This window comes from Oryza sativa, chromosome 1 (assembly GCF_034140825.1).
Source record: "Oryza sativa Japonica Group chromosome 1, ASM3414082v1".
Taxonomy (NCBI): Eukaryota; Viridiplantae; Streptophyta; class Magnoliopsida; order Poales; family Poaceae; genus Oryza; species Oryza sativa.
Genome location: NC_089035.1, coordinates 9706010 through 9725984, shown reverse-complemented (window position 1 = coordinate 9725984; position 19975 = coordinate 9706010). Strand labels below are relative to the sequence as shown.

The 19975-nt window shown below is 40.2% G+C and overlaps 3 protein-coding genes across 5 annotated transcripts; all 3 read left to right on the top strand.

Annotated features, from left to right (window-relative positions):
* The first annotated feature begins 458 nt into the window (after nt 1-458).
* LOC9271754 (uncharacterized) lies at nt 459-1252 on the top strand. The gene is made up of 2 exons (NM_001406106.1): nt 459-650; nt 744-1252. The coding sequence occupies exons 1-2, from the start codon at nt 563-565 to the stop codon at nt 1022-1024; spliced, it is 369 nt and encodes a 122-aa protein (NP_001393035.1). The 5' UTR covers nt 459-562; the 3' UTR covers nt 1025-1252.
* A 1929-nt stretch (nt 1253-3181) lies between these two features.
* Nucleotides 3182-10143, top strand: LOC4324264 (glucosidase 2 subunit beta-like). Of its 3 annotated transcripts, NM_001406104.1 has the most exons (16): nt 3182-3426; nt 3548-3661; nt 3837-3932; nt 4114-4353; nt 4484-4662; nt 5353-5427; nt 5754-5849; nt 7230-7581; nt 7675-7779; nt 7858-7959; nt 8573-8630; nt 8761-8829; nt 9191-9278; nt 9385-9446; nt 9533-9584; nt 9672-10143. In NM_001406104.1, exons 1-16 carry the CDS (start codon nt 3327-3329, stop codon nt 9726-9728), a joined length of 1845 nt encoding a protein of 614 aa, NP_001393033.1. In that variant the 5' UTR covers nt 3182-3326; the 3' UTR covers nt 9729-10143. The 3 variants fall into 3 exon arrangements, with proteins under 3 accessions (NP_001393033.1, NP_001393034.1, XP_025880473.1); NM_001406105.1 differs by lacking the exon at nt 5754-5849; XM_026024688.2 differs by lacking the exon at nt 9533-9584 and having other exon boundaries at nt 3192-3426; nt 9385-9532; nt 9639-10088.
* Nucleotides 10144-13209: 3066 nt separating this feature from the next.
* LOC4324263 (pyruvate kinase, cytosolic isozyme) lies at nt 13210-18470 on the top strand. The gene is made up of 3 exons (XM_015764255.3): nt 13210-13590; nt 16864-17325; nt 17399-18470. Exons 1-3 carry the CDS (start codon nt 13336-13338, stop codon nt 18212-18214), a joined length of 1533 nt encoding a protein of 510 aa, XP_015619741.1. The 5' UTR covers nt 13210-13335; the 3' UTR covers nt 18215-18470.
* Nucleotides 18471-19975: the final 1505 nt, after the last annotated feature.

Sequence of the window (19975 nt, the reverse complement as noted above, 5' to 3'; positions counted from 1 at the left end):
GATTTAGCCAACTACTATTAGGTATGTGGTATCCATAGCCCTGATAACATGTTTGTACAATAAATATATTACATATTGATTTATTCTATCTTCTTTTTTTAGAAAAAATTCTGGATAACGCGGCATACATAGAACATGGAGATATCCTCTCTCTCAAGGAATGAAAATCCACATCCCTACGTAGAGATTGAAAATCCGCATCCCTACATATTGCTTGCTGGTAATAAACCCTAAACAATTACTCTAAGTACACATTGGTAGTGTCAGTGGGATCTAGTGATTGTGTGCTCGTTTGACCTCCATTTGATGTGACCCTTCTTCTACCTCGCGACCTCTCATCTATCGATCTTTGCATACATATATATCTACCTCACCCATGGCTGCTTCCTGGCCACAGCAACCCACACATTCCTTGTACTTCTTCCGCTATATAAAGGGGCGAGCAACCAATCTGAATTAATCTGTGTAGCTCGTCGTCACTGCCCATAGTACTCTGGCTTAGCTAGCTAGCTTCTTCTTCTTCCTCTAGCTTGGATTGGATTGGATTGGTGGCTGGCCGGCGATGAGGACGGCGGCGGCGAAGGCGCGGTGCTCGGTGCCTTTCATCCTGGCGGCGCTGGCCGCCCTCTCCTGCGTCTTCCTCGTCCACGGTTTGTACGGCTTGATCGAGCTCTTCGGCTCGCCGGAACTCTCGCCGGAGGCCATGCTCCTCATCTTTGCCCTGTGTTTTCTCCTCCTTGCAGCGGCGGCGGCGGCGGCGGCGGCGGCGGTGACCACAACCACCACCAGCGTCGTCGGCTACCGGAGGGCGCTGCTTCCCAGGGAGGCGGCGGCGGTGGTGATGCCGACGACGTCGACGGCGGAGGACGCGGCGGTGGTGGGGATGGCCGGAGTAGAGGGAGAGCTGCCGGTCGTCGCCGACGAGGCGGCGGCGGCGGCGGCGAGGCGGATGGACATGCAGACGACGCAGGACTACCCGAGCTCCGGCGCCAACAGCCGCCACGATCCGAGGAACCCGCATTGAGATTCGTGCAGGGAAGCTATCTATCTACCGTTGATTCATGGGGTGGAGATGCATACGCCTACTTGTACAATACTACACATGCAGCAAACGCGTGTGTTGAGTTTATCACACAATTAATTAATTTTGCACACAGTATTAGTAGTACCGCATGTATAACTAGTAGTATTACATGTAACACTCGTATACATATCAAATTAAACATTATCTTAATGTGATCCTGCTCAAAAATTGTCAAGGGCATGCAAAGGGATGCTATTTAACTTTTTTTTCAACAAAAAAATACACCCTCCATTTCATCTCAAAGTAAGTCTACTTTTATATATGAATCTCAATATGACTGCGTTCCTCAGCAGGTGAAAGATTGAAGATTTATCTCGTTTTTCATGCGCACGCTTCCCGAACTATTAAACGGTGTTTTTCTTAAAAAAATATAGGAAAATTGCTTTAAAAAATCATATAAATATTTTTTTAAAATTTAAAATTGTTAATACTAATTTAATCATGCACTAATGACTCACCTTATTTTGTATACCTCTCCATTCTTCTCTTTTCCCTTTTCCTCAAACACAAAGATGTCCGGATCCATTGGTTGGTTGTTTTTAAGCATAAGCGAAACAACATATTTGCAAATGAAAACAAAATCTTAAAATCAACTTTGAATTTAAGTTTAAAATTTTAAATTTTGGCTGATAAGAATAAGCGAAAAGATAGGCCAGTCAAAACCAGGGGTACTTAGGGGTTGTTTGGATGCTATACTAAGTTTGCCACCATTCACCATATTTTTTATGCCACACTTGCCTAAATTGTGGCTTACAAAAAGTGAGCCACAACTTAGCTAGCAAAATTGGATTGTGCCACGCTTTGGTGAGTTGATGACATGTGGGACCCAAACAGATGAGAAGGAATCTTGCCACAAGTGTGGCTATGAACTAAACAATAGACTAACTTGGTCAAACTTGACTAACATGAGGTGTGGCAAGTTGGCAATCTTTGGTAAACTTTGGGAGCAAACCAAACATCCTTTTACACAGTGACCTTGTTCCTAACTGCACCGATGGGCTGATGATGCATATTGAAGGCCCAGCCAACTACTGGGCTCATCATGGATTTGGGGAAGGCCCACCTAAATGGCATATGCCCTACGTGGGTTTACGGGTGGAGAAAGTTCAAATTTGGTTCCTCATTATAGGTTGAGTTTAAATCATATCTCTCAACCGCAAAACTGGATACAATTAGCATGTTCGGTAAGACTTTGCTGTAGCGTTTTAAGTTGTGTTGTACAACGTAGCCGTTCGGCTACACAAACACATAGTTACAGGAAGTTGTTGCTTGCTGCTGGATAGTTATAACTCCTGTAGCTACTGGCTGGTTGGCTGCAGCGTAGCCACAATGCTGCTGTAGCTAAGCCGTCCGAACAAAGCCAATATAGGAGTATCTTTTATCTTTCAAAACCAGTACAAATATAGTTCCAAGATGCTTTAGACGGTGATTTTTAGCTGACGTGACATCCACGTGATGTTTGATTTGGTTTTCATTTGACATGACGTCTACGTGACGCCTACTTGACATAATAAGTAGGAAAAAAAAGTAGGACCTGCATGTCAGTTACAGTAAATATAATCATTTTTTTCATTCCTCTCTATCCTCTCTCCCTCATCCTTTTAGTCCATATGCCGTCTATATCTTTTTGTCATGGCAGCAGGAAAGATTGCCAACTATGGAGCTCGCTTGTCCCCCCCCCCCTCGTGCATCCGCCTTGGACACTACTCGTGGCGCTCCTGCTCTGTCCCTTAGATAGATCAACTTAAGACTTTTTTTTTTGAAAACTATAAAGTGAATCCAGCACATAAGTATAATTTGAGTGAATCTAAATAAGTTCCAAATAGCCAATCGCCTACTTTACAGAAACAAATAAATCTCAATTTCAGTAATAAAATGTGATGATCGAGAAAACCTAGATATCCTGCATGTATAAGAGGGATAATCTCGCGCCATACCAACCATAAAACAATCGAATAAGCTATAATCGTATAATCCAATGCTTATATTTCGGGACGGAAGGATTACAGTACAATCTCATGCTCTGTAAACTGCAATCAATCAGCCATTAAAATCTCATGCTCTGTAAACTGCATATCAAGAAATTTCAGCAACCCCGTGTTGAATTGAAGACGGGGCACCACTGCTCCTCTCGCCCTCCCCTGCTACACTTCCCGTTTCCCTGGGAGGCGGAGGAGGAGGGGAGAGACACACGCACGCCGACGCCGTCGCCCACCACCCCCTGCCGCCGCGCCGCGCGGCCATGGGGCTCCACGCGATCCTCCTCCTCCTCCTCCTCCGGATCTCCGCCTCCGCAGCCGCCTCCAGGCCGCCGCTCGACACCCTCGGCATCCCGCCGCAAGGTTCCATCTTGTTCTTTTTCTCCCCCCCCGGATCTGCCTGTATCTCTCTTTCTTGGTGCTTGATGCGGTTCTTGATTTGGTGCCTGTGGGGGCGGGGGTGGCTGGCTGCACTGCACTGCAGACGAGGCGTACTTCAGGGGCGGCGTGATCAGGTGCAGGGACGGATCGGGGAGGTTCGCCAGGGACAAGCTCAACGACGACTTCTGCGACTGCCCCGACGGCACCGACGAGCCAGGTTGCTTCCTTGCTCTCGCCTGAAAAAGATTATCCCTTTTTTTTTGCCTTAGCTTTTTGCGGAGGTGTTCTGGTTTTAGGTTCTCGTGTTTGTGCTAGTAGCTCGAATCTACTTACTGTAGGCAATCTAAGAGAGCTGTTTAATCGAATTGTGTTTACTTTTTGCCTTGGCGCAGGGACATCGGCGTGCCCGGAGGGGAAGTTCTACTGCCAGAATGCTGGGCATTCTCCCATCACGATCTTCTCGTCGCGAGTGAATGATGGTATCTGTGGTAAGAGGATTATAATCGGTGGCCATTCTCTGTATCATTCAAATGTAAACACAGTAAATGTACACAAAATCAATTGTAAGGCTAGAGATTAGGGTGCTTTTGTTCCGTAAACATAGTGCTTGAGGGAATTCCCGCTATATTTTTTTCTAATTACCCATATGTGTTTGTCGCTGCCTCTTAGATTGCTGCGACGGGAGTGATGAGTATGATAGCAATGTCACTTGCAAGAATACGTGCTGGGAGGCTGGTAAAGCGGCAAGGGATAAATTGAAGAAAAAAGTAGCTACATATAAAAGCGGAGTTGTTATTCGAAATCAGGAAATTCAAAAGGCAAAAGTGGCATTTGCTAAAGACGAGGCAGAGCTAGCGAAACTGAAGGGTGAAGAGAAAATACTACAAGGCCTTGTTGACAAGCTCACAGGTGTGCTCTTCGTGGCGGTTTGTCTTGAGTCATTTACCAAAGAATGTTATGTTGGGAAATGCTGTTGGCGCTGCTAATTTTCAATGGATAGTTTATTTTGTGTTAAACTATGACTTCTCATGTTGTGCAGAACAAAAGAAATTGATAGAGAAGGCAGAGGAAGAGGAACGCTTAAGAAAAGAAAAGGAAGAAAAGAGGATGAAGGAAGAAGCCGAAAAGCAAGCTGCTGATGAAAAGAAAGCGTCAGATGCCTCTCAGGAGGTAGATTCTCAGGAAAATCATGAAACTGTGCAAGAAGATGAGAGCAAGGTTAGCATTCTTTCTATATATCTGTTAGATTGCCATATATACCTTTGTCTGATGAACTCTTCATCCTCACCATTAATATCTTGAATCGAGTTAAGCTGGTGTTAGCATGTTGACACGTCTAATAGGGTGCAGCTATGTGTTGTATACTCATGAAATTACTATGCTTTGGGAGAGAACTACCATCCTTCCAATGGTTTCAGTGCATTTTTATCGCAAAATGATTCACATAAGAAGATAAATCAATGTTCTACAGAGTTTTGTAACAATGGTTTATCGAAAAGTACAGGATTTATGTCATAATTGTGCAGAACCTTAAGTTTCTTGGTGGCACTTAAAGCCTCAAATTGTTGGCTTCATTTTAGGTTTTGGGCTAGATGATCTGAACCATTAAACTGCCTTCTTAACAGAGATACCATATGCATACATACATACATCAAGAACGGATAGTCCCCATGTATCCTAGCAACTGGATGTTCCATCAATGCTATTTATAACCTTTTTCCCCACAATTTACCAGTAATGGTTAGTCATAAAGAACATAAAAATGATCATCACTGTGGTAACATATGATACTATGCTGTACTAATCCTCAGTTCCTCACTTATGAATTGTAGGAACTTACTGCACAACTAGGTAGCTCAATGCCATAAAGAGATATTTATATTATTTTGTTTTTGATGATGAATACAGGTAGCTGAACATCATGATGGACATGCCACGAGCCATGACAATCACACACCAGAAAGCGAGTCATCTGTTGAGCAGGTATAATTTAACTTCGTTATTATAAAATACTAACAATTCTACTGCTACATACTCCCTCCTTCCAAAAATCTGAGTCCTATTTCTTTTTGCACCAAGACCAAGAAGCAATTAATTCATTCACCATATGACAAAACCAATGAACATGCAACCAATAAGCATTAAAATGGCTTCTTGGGTTCCTCAACAATTTAATTTAGCACATAATGACTACAAATAGGAGTTAGACTTTTGGAAAAACCAAAGAATGAAATAGGTCTTAGACTTTTGGAAGGAGGGAGTATCACATTGAGGGATTTTTCCATATATATATTGGGTTTGTATGTCAGCATGATCCTGAAAGCCAAGATGACATTAGCATAAAAGCCGCACCTGCTGATGAATCACCACCAGAGGAGACATCTGCAGCACCTACTAAAGAGCAGGTGACTTAATAACTGCTTTGCATCTGAGTCATTCTTTGGGCCCTTTTGATATATGTTTTTCCCTGTTCTTTGGAGGCAATAGTAGAGATAAATTTGATTATATTAATAATAGCATATTCCTTCCAGGGATTGAACCTGTTTCAAAAAAGTATTGTGCATTTCTCTCTATTATAACTCAAAAACTGATATCCTGCATACCCTCTTTAAATATATATAACTCTATACCGTTTAGTGCCCTCCTTGTAAACATCCCTCCAATAGGCCAATCTAACAGCCCTCAAATCTAATTTGCTGTTGTGAGTTGAGCTACATGATGGAATATGAGCCACTCATATGCATATTAATGATAGTTACTGAAATCTAAATTTGTAATGTTGTTTACCTAATCTTTGGTATGTGACTGTTTTGGTGTCCCAAGAACCGGTACTTCCGTTGCAAATTTGCCATGTTATTGTGTTTGAAACATTCAAGCAAACCATGTGTGTAGTATGTTGCGCTCTGAAAATTAAGTAAATATACAAAAATATCAGTTTCATACTCGTCCTCAATGGCATCGGTAAACAAGAATGAAATTTGGATCTTAATACAATGGATTTTGAAATTGAAATTTTGCAGGTTTAGATAATTTTATGTGCACTGCATTCATGTTTGTTTTTGGAACTTTTGAAACATCAAAATGTGCTGGATCCATCGTATTTTCACTAACAGGGATATGCAGGTTCCCCTGTTTCCCTGTGCACCAAGCCATTTCCCTTCTAATAGTTCGTTTTGGAGGAAAAAACAAAGGATTTGGATTCCTAAGGATTAATTCCTATGAGTGTCATTCAGTTTATAGGATTGAAGTAGGAAAACCAAAGGAAAATTCCCTTTCGTACAAGTTGTATAGAGGAAACATATAGGAATTTTTCCATCCACTCAAACCTCTTGGAAAAATTCATATGGATTGATGTGTGCAAACATTCCTATTCCTTCACCTTTCCTATTCCTATGGATTCAAATTCCTCCAAACTGAATAAGCCTTATGAATTTATGGATTCAAATCCCTTTAAATGTTTTCAAGTCTGATTATGTCATAACAACCCATTTATGACTCTCTCTTTGGATTAGTCCAACTGATGATCTCTGCAGTGTGTAATAAACCAACATTCGTAGCTAGATGTCTAATGCCCCATAAGCCATGCCAACACCAGCACTTGCTACTTGTACAACACTTGCACATCTTTCCTGCCCTTATGTTCAATTGTACTTGGTTGAATACAGTTAAAACTTTTTCCAGGGGTTGTTACATTACAAATATCAGTACAAGCAGTAATTTTCATGGTTTTCCTAATGCACTGCAAGGGTTGAAGCAATGTGAACTTGTATTGATAAATTTTGTAGGAATCCACTCCTGCTGACTCAGAAGGTTTATCAAGAGAGGAGTTAGGTCGTCTGGTAGCTTCCAGATGGACTGGAGAAAAGGTTGATGAGGTCAGTAAAGATGATAAAAATGAGCATGAAGCTGAGCATGATATGCCAGAACATTCAGAAGAAACACATGAAGATGAATCAGATGTACCAGAATCTGCTGAAGACAGCTATGCTGGTTACCATTCAGAAGTTGAGGATGACAGACATAAATATGATGATGAAGACTTCTCACATGAATCAGATGATGAATATGTCGATGATCATGATGAGCATGTTGCGTCATACAAGTCTGATGATGATCAGAAAGGTGATGACCATTCAGGTATATGGTTCATGTAACCTGCCCACTATCTCTCTTCTTTGACTCCTTTCTGTATTTGGTTATCGATTTTTCTTTTTTCTTTTGTTCTGTCAGATTTCACTGCCTCTGGGCAAGCATCATGGCTGGATAAAATTCAGCAAACTGTACAGAATGTTTTACGAACATTCAACTTTTTCAAGACCCCTGTGGATTTATCTGGTAGGTTGTGTATTCTACCTGCTATGATCCTTCAAAAATCATGTGAGATGCTGTGTCACTTATTGATCTCCTTTTTAGAGGCTTCTCGTGTTCGGAAGGAGTATGATGATGCAAGCTCAAAGCTGTCCAAGATTCAGTCTAGGATATCCACTCTGACAGATAAGCTAAAACACGACTTTGGTAAGTCAGTTGAAAGTTTGTTTACTTGGTGATTGAATGCACAAGTCACTCGTATATTCTTGTTAGCTATATAATGGCCTTGCAAGTTTATATATGGCAGCGCTTGCCACCATTGAATTACTGCCTAAGCCATCCAGTTTTTTTTACTTTTAATATTGATGGTTCTTAGCAAAAATCACCCAGTTAGCATGATTTGACTTGTCCCAGAATGGTAACTTGTGCATTGAAAAACCTGTCTTCAAACTGGAAAATAAATACTCAAGTCGTAGGAGCATTTGCAGGAATGTGCACTTTCAAGTCACCTCTCATGCAGGCAAGGCATGTTGAGGGTGTTCTTCCTTTCTCCTATTTTTCTATCGTTACCATATCCAATTTCAGCAGTAACGCCTTTGTGGTGGACACTAGACAGCAGTGTGTTTCATTAATAGCTGTAAAGAAAAGCTTGATTATATTTTTACCATTGAGCTTCATTACTGTGGAAAAATGCATTTTTAAGAATTATATGAGTTGATAGGTATTCTAGATGTTGACTTCATCAGAGTTATGTCTAGTTCATATATTATTTGATAGGCCTATAATATTGAAATTAATTGAAGGAATACATTCTTATTAGGTAAGGAGAAGGAGTTCTATTACTTTTATGATCAGTGCTTTGAGAGCAAGGAGGGCAAGTACGTATATTAGTCATCCAACCTCACATGCGCTCTCTCTCTCTCTCTCTCTCGTAAATATTTCCATGGTTTACTTTATTACCATTCTATATTTTGTTAATTCCTCGTTTATTGTTATTCTTATTGATAGGTATGTTTACAAGGTATGTCCATTCAAGAAAGCTTCGCAGGTTGAAGGACATAGTACCACCAGCCTGGGGTATGTTTGTTAGCCTCCTTTCAGGTGTACTAAGTTTTCATTATTATTGCTCTGCAGATGTCTAGTTCAGTTTTTCCTAATAATGGGTTATACCACTTTGCAAAGAGTCGTAGAGTTCAGAATAACTCTCCTGCTCAGTTTTAGCTAGCAGGCCACCTAGCTTTACATACTGCAAAAGGTTGTATATGAGCTGATTGAATGCAATGTTTTGTTTTCTTGTTTGCTTTATGGCTCCAAAATTCCAACTCTGTGCATGCATCATACAAGTACAGAACCATTATGTTAAGCAATACTTTATTACTCTCAGAATAGTGATTTTGCAGTTGTTTTGTGCGATAACATAATTTTTTTCTGCTGTCAGGCGCTGGGACAAATTTGAAGAATCCTACAGAGTAATGCAATTTTCAAATGGAGACAGATGCTGGAATGGCCCTGACCGAAGTCTAAAGGTGCTTCTCCTTTTCATGCCTTCGTGCCCGTTATCTTAAGATGGATTGTCTGTTTCTGTTTGCAGGTCTTGAAACTTAATAAAATATGGCTTGCCTTATGATACAGGTTAGGCTTCGATGCGGGCTGAACAATGAACTTAATGGTGTCGATGAGCCTAGTAGATGCGAGTATGTTGATTTCTCTACATACACCTTCCACCTTTTCCTGAAAATGCACATTACTCTTTAACTTACATGCCTACTTCATGTGACAGGTATGTGGCTGTATTATCGACTCCAGCGCTTTGCGATGAACAAAAACTGAAGGTTCTTTCTCACCCTCTGGCTAATTTGTTCTGTTCTTTCTTTTTCCCAATATAGGTTGAAGCTTACGGAATTGTGCTAATGTAACAGGAATTGGAACAGAAGCTCAAGGCATCTTCGAACCAGCGTGACCATGATGAACTCTAAATTATGGGGTGAGACAATAATGAACTTGCTACAAGGAAAACAACTCTCACCATACAGCCATACTCACAAGAGAGGTTTAACAGGTTTATTATATGAATAGAATAGCATATGAAACTGGAATTCTTGGAGTTCAGCACTCGGATTGCCACCGAAGCAGCATTAGTTTGGCAAGAAAAATTTTTGAACAAAAGCTGTAGGATATCGCGAAATTCCTCACCCTGATTTGTCGGTAGATTTTCTTTTACCACTCTTCCCTGTAAACGTATTTGCTCAATTTTTCTATGCCACCCCAAAGATGCTAGACTGTTGTTTGTAACAATCTGAGTGTTTCTGAGTTATGAATAGTATATTTATGAACTACATCCTGGATATTCATCACTCTGGATGTAGCATCTGCCGGCTGCTGTTTCTGATCAAATTCAAGCCTGTTTTTTTTTTTTTACACTGCTCCAGAATGTCTAGTAGGTGGAGCTAGTTAGTTTGTGGTTATTGCACTGCGCTGTTGTATGCTTGGCTCGTTGTTGAATTATAAAATTCAACGCCGAATTTAAATTTAGATTTTTAGGTGCTTTTTGGTCGTTTTCATGGTTGCTAATAGGACAAATGGAAAAATCTTTGAAAAGTGAAACTGTGAAATTTGATAAAATCGCTTTGGATTACTCCAATTAGGGATGAATATAAGGGTTTATTTGTGGAACTTAAAATTCTTAAAAACAGCTGGTAAGAATCTGGACAAGCTAGGAAACCTAATCTCTGGCTTTTAGTTAGATTTTAGGTGAAAAATCTAAATTGTCTGACGAGCTTTTGATAGCTGGATATTCTAAAAGAAGTTGAAGCTCATTGTTTCGTAAAGAGACGGATACCAATTTGGACCAAGTGTACTAGTACTAGTTCATTTTTATGGCATTTTAACTATTTATCATTTTAGATATTTACCATATGTGTAAGCCATATGTAGGTTAGGTGTTAAATTAGTGAACGCTGATGGTTAAATATTTTGTCTTTTCTTTTTTTATATATAGTTGTTGGGAATGTTCGCCAGAACGGATGCACGATACGCGTGGCATATGTATAGAGCCCTGTTTGGAAGATTAGCTCAGGGCTAATTTTGAGAGCTAATGTTTAGTTATGAATTGGTAGGCTAAACATTAGCCTAGGGTGGTATGTTTGGATCCATGGTATAATTTAAGGCTAAAAGGTGGAGAGAGTAGAAAGAGAGGAGAGAGAAGGAGAGAGAGAGCTGCTTTTTGATGTTCCCCACACAAAATTAGCCCCATTAGCACCCCTTGGAGGGGCTAATGTTTCGAGGAGGGGCTAATTTACATTAGCTCAAAATTAGCCCACCTGTTTAAATCCTTGAGGACTAATTTGAGACTAAAAGATGAGGGTTAAACATTAGCCCATGTAACCAAACAGGACTTAAGTTGATTCGGTGGAAAGAGCATAGATTAAAGAGAGAATGCTCGAGAAGAGAATCTGAACATATGGTTTAGTTTAATAGAATAAGTACTAATTGATCTCGACCAGCAGGTGGGGCGCTATTGCTGGCTGTGGGGACATATTATTTATTATATTAACTTTAAACAGCTATACGTCTATACCACTATTAAACACGAGAGAAAACGAAATGCTCCACCGATTTTTTTTTTTAAAAAAGGGCTATTTTTATCGAACTGACAACTGAAGCACTATACATTTGCAAAAATACAAAAACGGTTGTAACATCATGGTGCCAAACTTGATATTTGTACGATGGAGATTGAAATCAAAAGAGTTCTTTTAATCATATCCGAAATGCATAAGCCATTTGCGATTTTGTTCTCCCACCGACCTTTTTTTTTTTTTTGGGTTCAAAGACGTTCAAAGTTTCCAACAAAAAAAGAGGACGAGAAATTCCCCCGTGACTCCAACTCTTCTAGAACGAGACGCATTTAATTTCTGCGTGTGTGTCGTACGACGCGCCCGGTCAATTTCTGCGTGCGACTCGGCTTCGCTCCCAAGGCGCGCGTGCACGGTTTGCAGGAGACAGCCAACGGAAACCAGCAGGGCAAACCACCAGATATGATAGATGTACTACCATTTCAGTGGATTTTCTTTCCTTTCCTTGAGAACACCATTTCTGTGGATGGGATATGTTAAATGCCCCTAATAAAGATATATATTTTATTTTGGCACTCGGTAGTGTGCTTTTTAAACTGTTAAACAGTATAATTTACGTGAAAACTTTTTATATATAAGTTATTGTAAAATATCATATAAATATAGTCTCATAAGTTTAAAATGATTAAAGTTTAACTAATTATACACAAATGGCTTTCTCATTTTACGTGCTCGAACGGACATAAAAGGTATTACTCCCTCTGTTTTAAAATATACTACTAACCTACGTGATTAGAAACATCATATCCTGGTTCATTTTAATATTTTGAAATTAATGCAAAATATATTTAAACATTCTATCAAACAAAATAACACAAAGCCAAGTTTTCTTCAACTTCAAACTTTAATTTTCTTGTTTTTGGTTTGCACGCTTTTCAAACTGTTAAATGATATTTTTTAAAAAAATTATATATATATATATATATATATATATATATATATATATATATATATATATATATATATATATATATATATATATATATATATATATATTGCTTTAAAAAATTTAAATAAATACTTTTTAAATTTATAATTATTAATAATTAATTAATTATATATTAATTATTTTTCTCGTTTTACATGCGCTGAAAATATCTCCAAAAGAGGAGATCGAACGGCAGCAAGTTGTATCCAAGGTTGTCAGTATCCCGATTCGTATCCCAGTATCTTACGATACTACGATCCTACCAAGCCGAAACGTACAATCCCTAGGATACTACAAAATATTATTTAAAATAACATGGTTTGAAAATAATGTAACTAAATATGCTCAAATTTATATGAAAATCAGTTAAATATATCAAAACCAACATGGTTTCTCTTGATAAATGTCTCTCTATTTGCATGACATATATCATTACTACTTTTTTTATATAGAATGGCTATATATATAATTAATATAAATGTTAATTAAACTTAAAAAAAGAAAATCTCATAGTATCCCGATACTACGATACGATATTACTTTGAGCAAAATGATACTTCCTATCTCGATCCTGAGAGACAACCTTGGTTGTATCCACCGCCCCCCAGCATCAGCATGGATGGACAACTGGGCAAATATGCCCTCCAGTCAAGAAACATCCTATTCCTGGAGATCTTTTTACCAGCCCCCACCCACACCCGGGGTGGGCCCCACCTGTCAGTCCCCCGGCCCACACCTCCCCACAGTTTTGACCGACATTGTGGAGGCCTTTCCCGTTGGACCCAACCCAACCCACCGCACCGCTGCATCCGCATCTCCCCACCCATTGGTTCCCTTTCCAATTTCACCTCGCCCAACCCTATTTATTTATTTATTTAACCCTTCCCCCATCTCGCCTCCATTCTTGGAGACCAAGAAGAAGAAAGAGGAAACCACACCCACCTCCATCTCCGCCTCCGCCGCCGCCGCCGCCGACCAAGTCGAGGGGGAGATCCAGCGAGAGCGAGGAGGAGGAGGAGGATGGCGGTGATGGAGGAGCAGCAGGAGGGAGCCGCGGGGGTGATGCGGCGGAGGCCCAAGACGAAGATCGTGTGCACGCTGGGGCCGGCGTCGAGGTCGGTGGAGATGATCGGGCGGCTGCTCCGCGCCGGGATGTGCGTCGCGCGCTTCAACTTCTCCCACGGATCCCACGAGTACCACCAGGAGACGCTCGACAACCTCCGCGCCGCCATGGAGAGCACCGGCATCCTCTGCGCCGTCATGCTCGACACCAAGGTCCCATTCGTGTCTCCAATCCCCTCCCTGCCTCCCTCCTCGATCTCTCGGTTTAATTTTTCCTCTTCTTGATCTATTGTTCTTGATCCGCAATTTAAGGTTTTCAAAAAAGAGAGAGAAGTTTCATCTATGCGCTTGGGAACATCCTTTGAAATATGTAGAGGGAGATTAGGGTAGAAAGAGATTTGGTCCATGTTCGATCCGATGATTCCGGTGCATTTTAGACGAACGATCGATCGATCTATCTATCTATCTGTTCTTGCCAACTTTTCAGGCGCGTGATTTCGTTCTTGGGGTGTTAATTTTGGCCACCTTTTATTTTCTTCAAGACTTTTGTGCGGTCGTTTTCACAGTAGGCCGTTGCTCGTCCCTGATTCTTGGGTTCTCACCCCCTGACTATTCTGCTGGTCAAAAGACAATATCAGTCATGTTTTGTTGGCTCAAAATCAGGTACGTTTGGCTGTTTGTGGATGTTGGTAGTAGTACTTTTCGTACTGTGGATGGATTGATTTGCCCGCCACCGACGCGTTAGAAGCGGCAAGAAACGCTGACGATGGATGAGCGATGCATACGAGTTTCTGAAGATCTGGGTATTCGATTTGTCCGCGTTTTTGGCTTGTAGTAGATTGGATAGTTAGTTGGATTGCGTCATTCCGCGTGCGGATTCTGTGGATTGGATGGAACATTAACGTTGAATTAGCTCCTGAACTGGTACGAATTGGTGCTCGCTTAGCGTGTTGTTTGTCCATTTCCTCCCACTGTTGGCTGTGGTCCTCTGTTCTTCTCGTCTTTCTTCATTTGGCTGGTCCATTGTTAGTGAAGTTTATTTTTGTTTTGATCTGTATTTTCACCTGGTGCTAAGAGCAGGTAAAATAGTAGGCTATAAGCTAGCTATAAACACATATTGAGAAGATAAAATAGGAGAGAGAGGAGCACCGGGCTACAGATATGTAGCCAGCTCCAAGACACAATGTGTGTATGATAGGTGGGACCATGTATTAATATTGTAGTATATGTTTATAGGTAACTATTATATGAATTGGCTATTAAATTGGTTATAGATGGTTTAGAGCCAGTAGTTGGCTATACTATTAAACTTGCTCTAAGTGGCCAGTTTTTCAATTAGCGGAGTTTAGCGCTCTGGATTAATTTGGACTGTATGTTATAACTCTGGAAAATGGTCGTAAAGGGAGAATTAGTTATGTTGTTTTGAGGACTTCCAATCTTTAGCTTAGACGATGATAAGATTTGTGTGGTACATGACCAATTTTCTGAAAGACTTTGTTCAGGATTTCTCAATGGCATTAAACCTGTACGTTATTTTCCATATTATTCATATATTCCCGAACACGCAGTTGCGGGCCAGTACACGCTTCCCAACTTTTCCAGAGTTGGTTCAGTTTATTTAGGAGATGCAAATTAAGTGATTTGATCCCTGCTAATCTGCTGGGAAAGGAACTGCTTCTTATGGGCTTGCTGTCGTTATTATGTATAAATATTTCTGTTATTATGCTATATCAAGTTAGGTTTATCTTCAAGGCCATATTTGGAAAAGTTGGTCTTCTCTCAGTAGCTGATGAAAAATGACTTCAGCATCTTTGTAGTATCAGACTATCAGAGGCTTGAGGTCTCTTAGAATCTAGAAGCTTAAAAGGTTAACCCTACTCCATGGAGAGTTTCTGATTTTATGTATTGTACGTATGTTTGGAAATTCGAAATGATGGCCTCCTTTTATTAACTCAGGGAGTGCCAAACCTAGCAAGTGTCTTGTGCTTAGGAATAGAGATGTGATATTGTACACTATCTATATCACATAGCACGTGATGTGATCCACGCACCTCCAGCTCCTCACCCATCCGACCCACACCATTTTTCACTGATATAGATGATCATGAGCTTGGCATTTGAGATTGGTAGAAGTAGCTTATTGTTTAAATTAGAAGCATCAGAACTGATTCTGCATTACCTTGGGTGACCAACTGAAGAACAACCTCATATGCTGTCTTCCATCCACCACCAAACAAGCTTGTCCCATGGACCTGCACTGACAACGATAATCGTATTTGTTCTTGGATTCGAGGAACTCTTGTAGGTTGTAGCTGTCCAGAACTCCAGATCTGCATGATAACATATTTTTCCCTTGTTCTTGTCTAGTTGAATTTGTAGTTCTTATTTCTGTCCAGAGTTTGAGATGGGACAAGTTTCCTTTCAGTTTTATCTGTATATATACCAATAATAAGAGATTCTGTCCACCCTAGTGAACAATAGGGTGGAGACTAGTGCTTGTAAAATAGACAGGATGTCAATTGTCAAATCATCTTACATTTTTTCTTCATAGATACTTGTAGGGAAAATTTTCTTTTCATCCTGGTTTCTACGCAGCGTTAATATTTGCGATGGAAATGCATGTTGCATTTGAGACAGTCGCTCTCACAATGAAAAAAGAAAAGCCGTGTTAATTGCGTTTAGTGAACAGCATTTATTTTGTGGATATTGGGTTATTTCATTTGAGCATCTTCTCTTCTGTCAGTATACTGTCAATTATGCTGCATAGTATAGCCCTTAAGAAATTCTTATTCCTTCCTGTAACTACCCTCAGGAATTCCATTTATTTTGACTATGACTACTGGCTTGATTTGTGCTCCCATTCTTTTTGCAGCAGCGGTTTCCTGTCTTCCTGTTATATGGGTATTAGTCTAAAAAGAATGTAAAGTAAAAATACAATGCTAATGGTATAATCTTCAGTTGATCGACTCTGAAGAGTATGAACTATTAGTTGAAGTTAAAACATGAGTCTGAATTTATGGGATGCATTATTAGGGCATATTTCAATATTTTGGTTGTTTTGCCATTATCTGCCTTTGCTTTGGTTTTTTTTTCTTTAAGATGTAGTGTTCTTCTATGAATACGTACATTTGGTTATGTGGACTTGTACTTGAGGGGTTAAGATGTTGTAACAACGTTAGTTGGTGTTTACAAATAAATACCTTGAACACGCTGTGCTTTGTGCAGATACTACAAGTACACGCAAAATGTTTTTGTTTCTATCTGCATGAATCGTAGCATCCCCTGCCTTTAATATATATAATTTCACGAGGGTAACAGCAATTATTTATTTCTCCATGAGTCCTGTGACTAATGAAATTATGAAACAACATTCAATCTCCTGAATTCCTTTTCTAGAGAAGTATTGTTGAAATTGCTTGTTTAATGTATAACTATTGTTGTATAAAAATGTGTACTTATCAGATATTGGATTTGCTTAAAATACAGGGGCCAGAGATCCGAACTGGATTTCTGAAAGATGGAAAACCCGTACAGTTGAAGAAGGGTCAAGAAATCACAGTTTCAACTGATTATAGCATAAAGGGTGATGACAACATGATATCAATGAGCTACAAGAAGCTAGCGGTGGATCTGAAGCCAGGCAGTGTAATATTATGTGCTGATGGCACCATCACTCTTACTGTCCTTCACTGTGATAAAGAGCAAGGCTTGGTTCGCTGCCGTTGTGAGAACACTGCTATGCTTGGTGAGAGGAAGAATGTTAACCTTCCAGGAGTTATTGTTGATCTCCCGACACTTACTGAGAAGGACAAGGAGGATATTCTTAAATGGGGTGTCCCAAACAAGATTGACATGATTGCTCTGTCTTTTGTTCGTAAAGGCTCAGACCTTGTAGAGGTCAGGAAGGTGCTTGGGAAGCATGCAAAGTCAATAATGCTGATGTCAAAGGTATAACATTCTCTTTTGAGTATTGCACTTCTAAGCTGCACTTTGCAAAGATTTTAATCTATTGAATTTTCAGGTTGAGAATCAAGAGGGAGTGGCTAACTTTGATGATATCCTGGCACAATCTGATGCTTTTATGGTTGCAAGGGGTGATTTGGGAATGGAAATTCCGATAGAGAAGATCTTTTATGCACAGAAGGTGATGATTTTCAAGTGCAATATTCAGGGCAAGCCAGTTGTGACTGCAACCCAGATGTTGGAATCTATGATCAAGTCTCCCCGCCCTACTAGAGCAGAAGCGACTGATGTTGCCAATGCAGTTCTTGATGGCACTGACTGTGTCATGCTCAGTGGTGAGACAGCTGCTGGGGCTTACCCGGAACTGGCTGTACGGACCATGGCCAAGATCTGCCTGCAAGCGGAGTCATGCGTCGACCATGCCGCTGTTTTCAAGTCCATTACCGCATCAGCTCCAATTCCCATGAGCCCATTGGAGAGCCTTGCATCATCAGCTGTGCGTACAGCGAACTCTGCCAAGGCGGCGCTCATCTTGGTCCTGACTAGGGGAGGAACAACTGCTAGGCTGGTGGCCAAGTACAGGCCATCCATGCCGATTCTGTCCGTCGTGGTTCCTGAGCTGAAACAGACCGACTCCTTCGACTGGACCTGCAGCGACGAAGCTCCTGCGCGGCACAGCCTCATCGTCAGGGGAGTGATCCCGATGCTGAGTGCAGCCACTGCCAAGGCCTTCGACAACGAAGCCACTGAAGAAGCTCTCGGGTTCGCCATCAGCAACGCCAAGGCGATGGGGCTCTGCAACTCCGGTGAGTCCGTCGTCGCCCTCCACCGGATCGGAACTGCATCTGTCATCAAGCTCCTGACAGCGAACTAGTGGCAGACGGCAGTTAATCCACACCATTTTGCTCGGAGGAAAATTTTTGCTGGGGGATTCTTACTTACCACGCATATCTATAGCTTTTGTTGCCATGATAGTGGCATTTGCATTCAGGTGCACCTTCGGTGTTTGCTGTTCATGGGTTAACCATTGAAACAGTTAAATTCGTTATTGCTACCGCAGCTTATTTCGCTGCCTCTGCTGCTACTAGTATTAAACTTGACAGCCGTTACGTAATTTGTTAGTTCTATTCTGTTCTGTTTTCTTGGCTGAAATGCATTTCTTGAATTCGTTTCGTTATGATGAATATGGTTCGGGGTTCTGCGTAACTGGTTACTGCTAGGGATATGAAATGGAGTTGATAGTTTCCGTCCACTACTTGTAGGGATATAAAATGGAGTGGATAGTTTCATCCGTTCGGAGTAGAAACTGCTCCAAATGGATTGAACAATGTTATTTGGATATCTGTTGAAGGCGTGAAACATCTCATTTTTTACATGTTGGACTTAATTAGGCATTGTTTATAATTTATGATCAAACTTTTTTATATAAAACAAGCTTATTTTGTGTTTATGTGATGGTATTTGTTTCTATTAGAAGTTTAGGTGGTTTTCATGTTTTGAGAAATTTTTGTTTTGATATTTGTGTACGATAAAAACGAATATGGTATAAACATTATCCATCTGTATTCATCCTGTTTTTATCCTCAGCTCCATTTTTATCCCTAGCTACTGCAATCAGAATGAATTGGGGAGTTAAAAATCTCCAAAGAAAAGTGGGGCAACTGGGAAGCTACTGCTCCCCGCCAAAAAAAAAAACTGGGAAGCTACTGCAATCAGAATGAACTGGGGAGTTAAAGATCTCCAAAGAAAAGTGAGGCAACTGGGAAGTTGAATGCATGCCTCATAGGATGAATTGCGTTCTTGACAAACTGAACCAGTATATGGAGTTGAATACTTAGGCCCTCTTTCTTTCAGTTTAGGATTATTATAATTTAGATTATTGAGTTAGATTACTATAAGCTATATTGTTATAATCTGTAGTAGAATAAGCGGTTAGTTGTTTTTTTCTAGATTATTAGAGCCTAGATTATTGGGTTTGCAAGTCTAAAGAGGGAGTGAGGTGGCATGGTGGGTATTTTTTCACCCAATAATCTAAAAAAAGCTCACCTAAATGAGCTTATCGGATTATAATAAGCTGTGCTCTAGATTATAATAAGCTACTTCAATAAGTCTACTTCAATAAGTTGTCTATTTCTTTCAGCTTACTCCTAATTATCTGGATTATAATAATCTCAATCTGAAAGAAACGTAGCCTTATGCTAGCAAGTTGCTTTTAGATTACTTTAGCTGCTACCACTGATTTGTCTTTTTTTTTGTCTGCCATCCTCTGTATATGGATGTAGTCCTGAAAAAAAAAATCCAATTCCGAGGATGAATTTGGATATCTTTAGAATTGAATTTTTATCGGAACAGAATGAGTTTGTTGAAGTTAGTAACATTTTCATATTTCTAACTGAATTACTACAGTATAGCATTGCACAGCATCAAATGAGCATTTCAAACAACATTCTTACTCGTAAGCTGAAACTTGTACTCCCTCCGTCTTATTTTAAGTGTAGCCATCCGTCCTATTTTAAGTGTAGCTATGGTTTTCCGCGTCTGACCTTAACCGTCCATCTTATTTAAAAAAATTTTAAAAAAAATTGAAAACATAAAATACTATTCATGTTTTATCATCTCATAACAACAAAAATAT

Bases quoted from the DNA above. Each gene is read 5' to 3' on its own strand.
- LOC4324264 (NM_001406104.1), top strand. From the start codon at position 3,327: ATGGGGCTCCACGCGATCCTCCTCCTCCTCCTCCTCCGGATCTCCGCC. The intron at 3,662-3,836 runs GTTGCTTCCTTG...GCCTTGGCGCAG, and splicing joins CGACGGCACCGACGAGCCAG to GGACATCGGCGTGCCCGGAG. The intron at 3,933-4,113 runs GTAAGAGGATTA...GCTGCCTCTTAG, and splicing joins AGTGAATGATGGTATCTGTG to ATTGCTGCGACGGGAGTGAT.
- LOC9271754 (NM_001406106.1), top strand. From the start codon at position 563: ATGAGGACGGCGGCGGCGAAGGCGCGGTGCTCGGTGCCTTTCATCCTG. The intron at 651-743 runs GTTTGTACGGCT...TCCTCCTTGCAG, and splicing joins CTGCGTCTTCCTCGTCCACG to CGGCGGCGGCGGCGGCGGCG.
- LOC4324263 (XM_015764255.3), top strand. From the start codon at position 13,336: ATGGCGGTGATGGAGGAGCAGCAGGAGGGAGCCGCGGGGGTGATGCGG. The intron at 13,591-16,863 runs GTCCCATTCGTG...CTTAAAATACAG, and splicing joins CCGTCATGCTCGACACCAAG to GGGCCAGAGATCCGAACTGG. The intron at 17,326-17,398 runs GTATAACATTCT...TTGAATTTTCAG, and splicing joins CAATAATGCTGATGTCAAAG to GTTGAGAATCAAGAGGGAGT.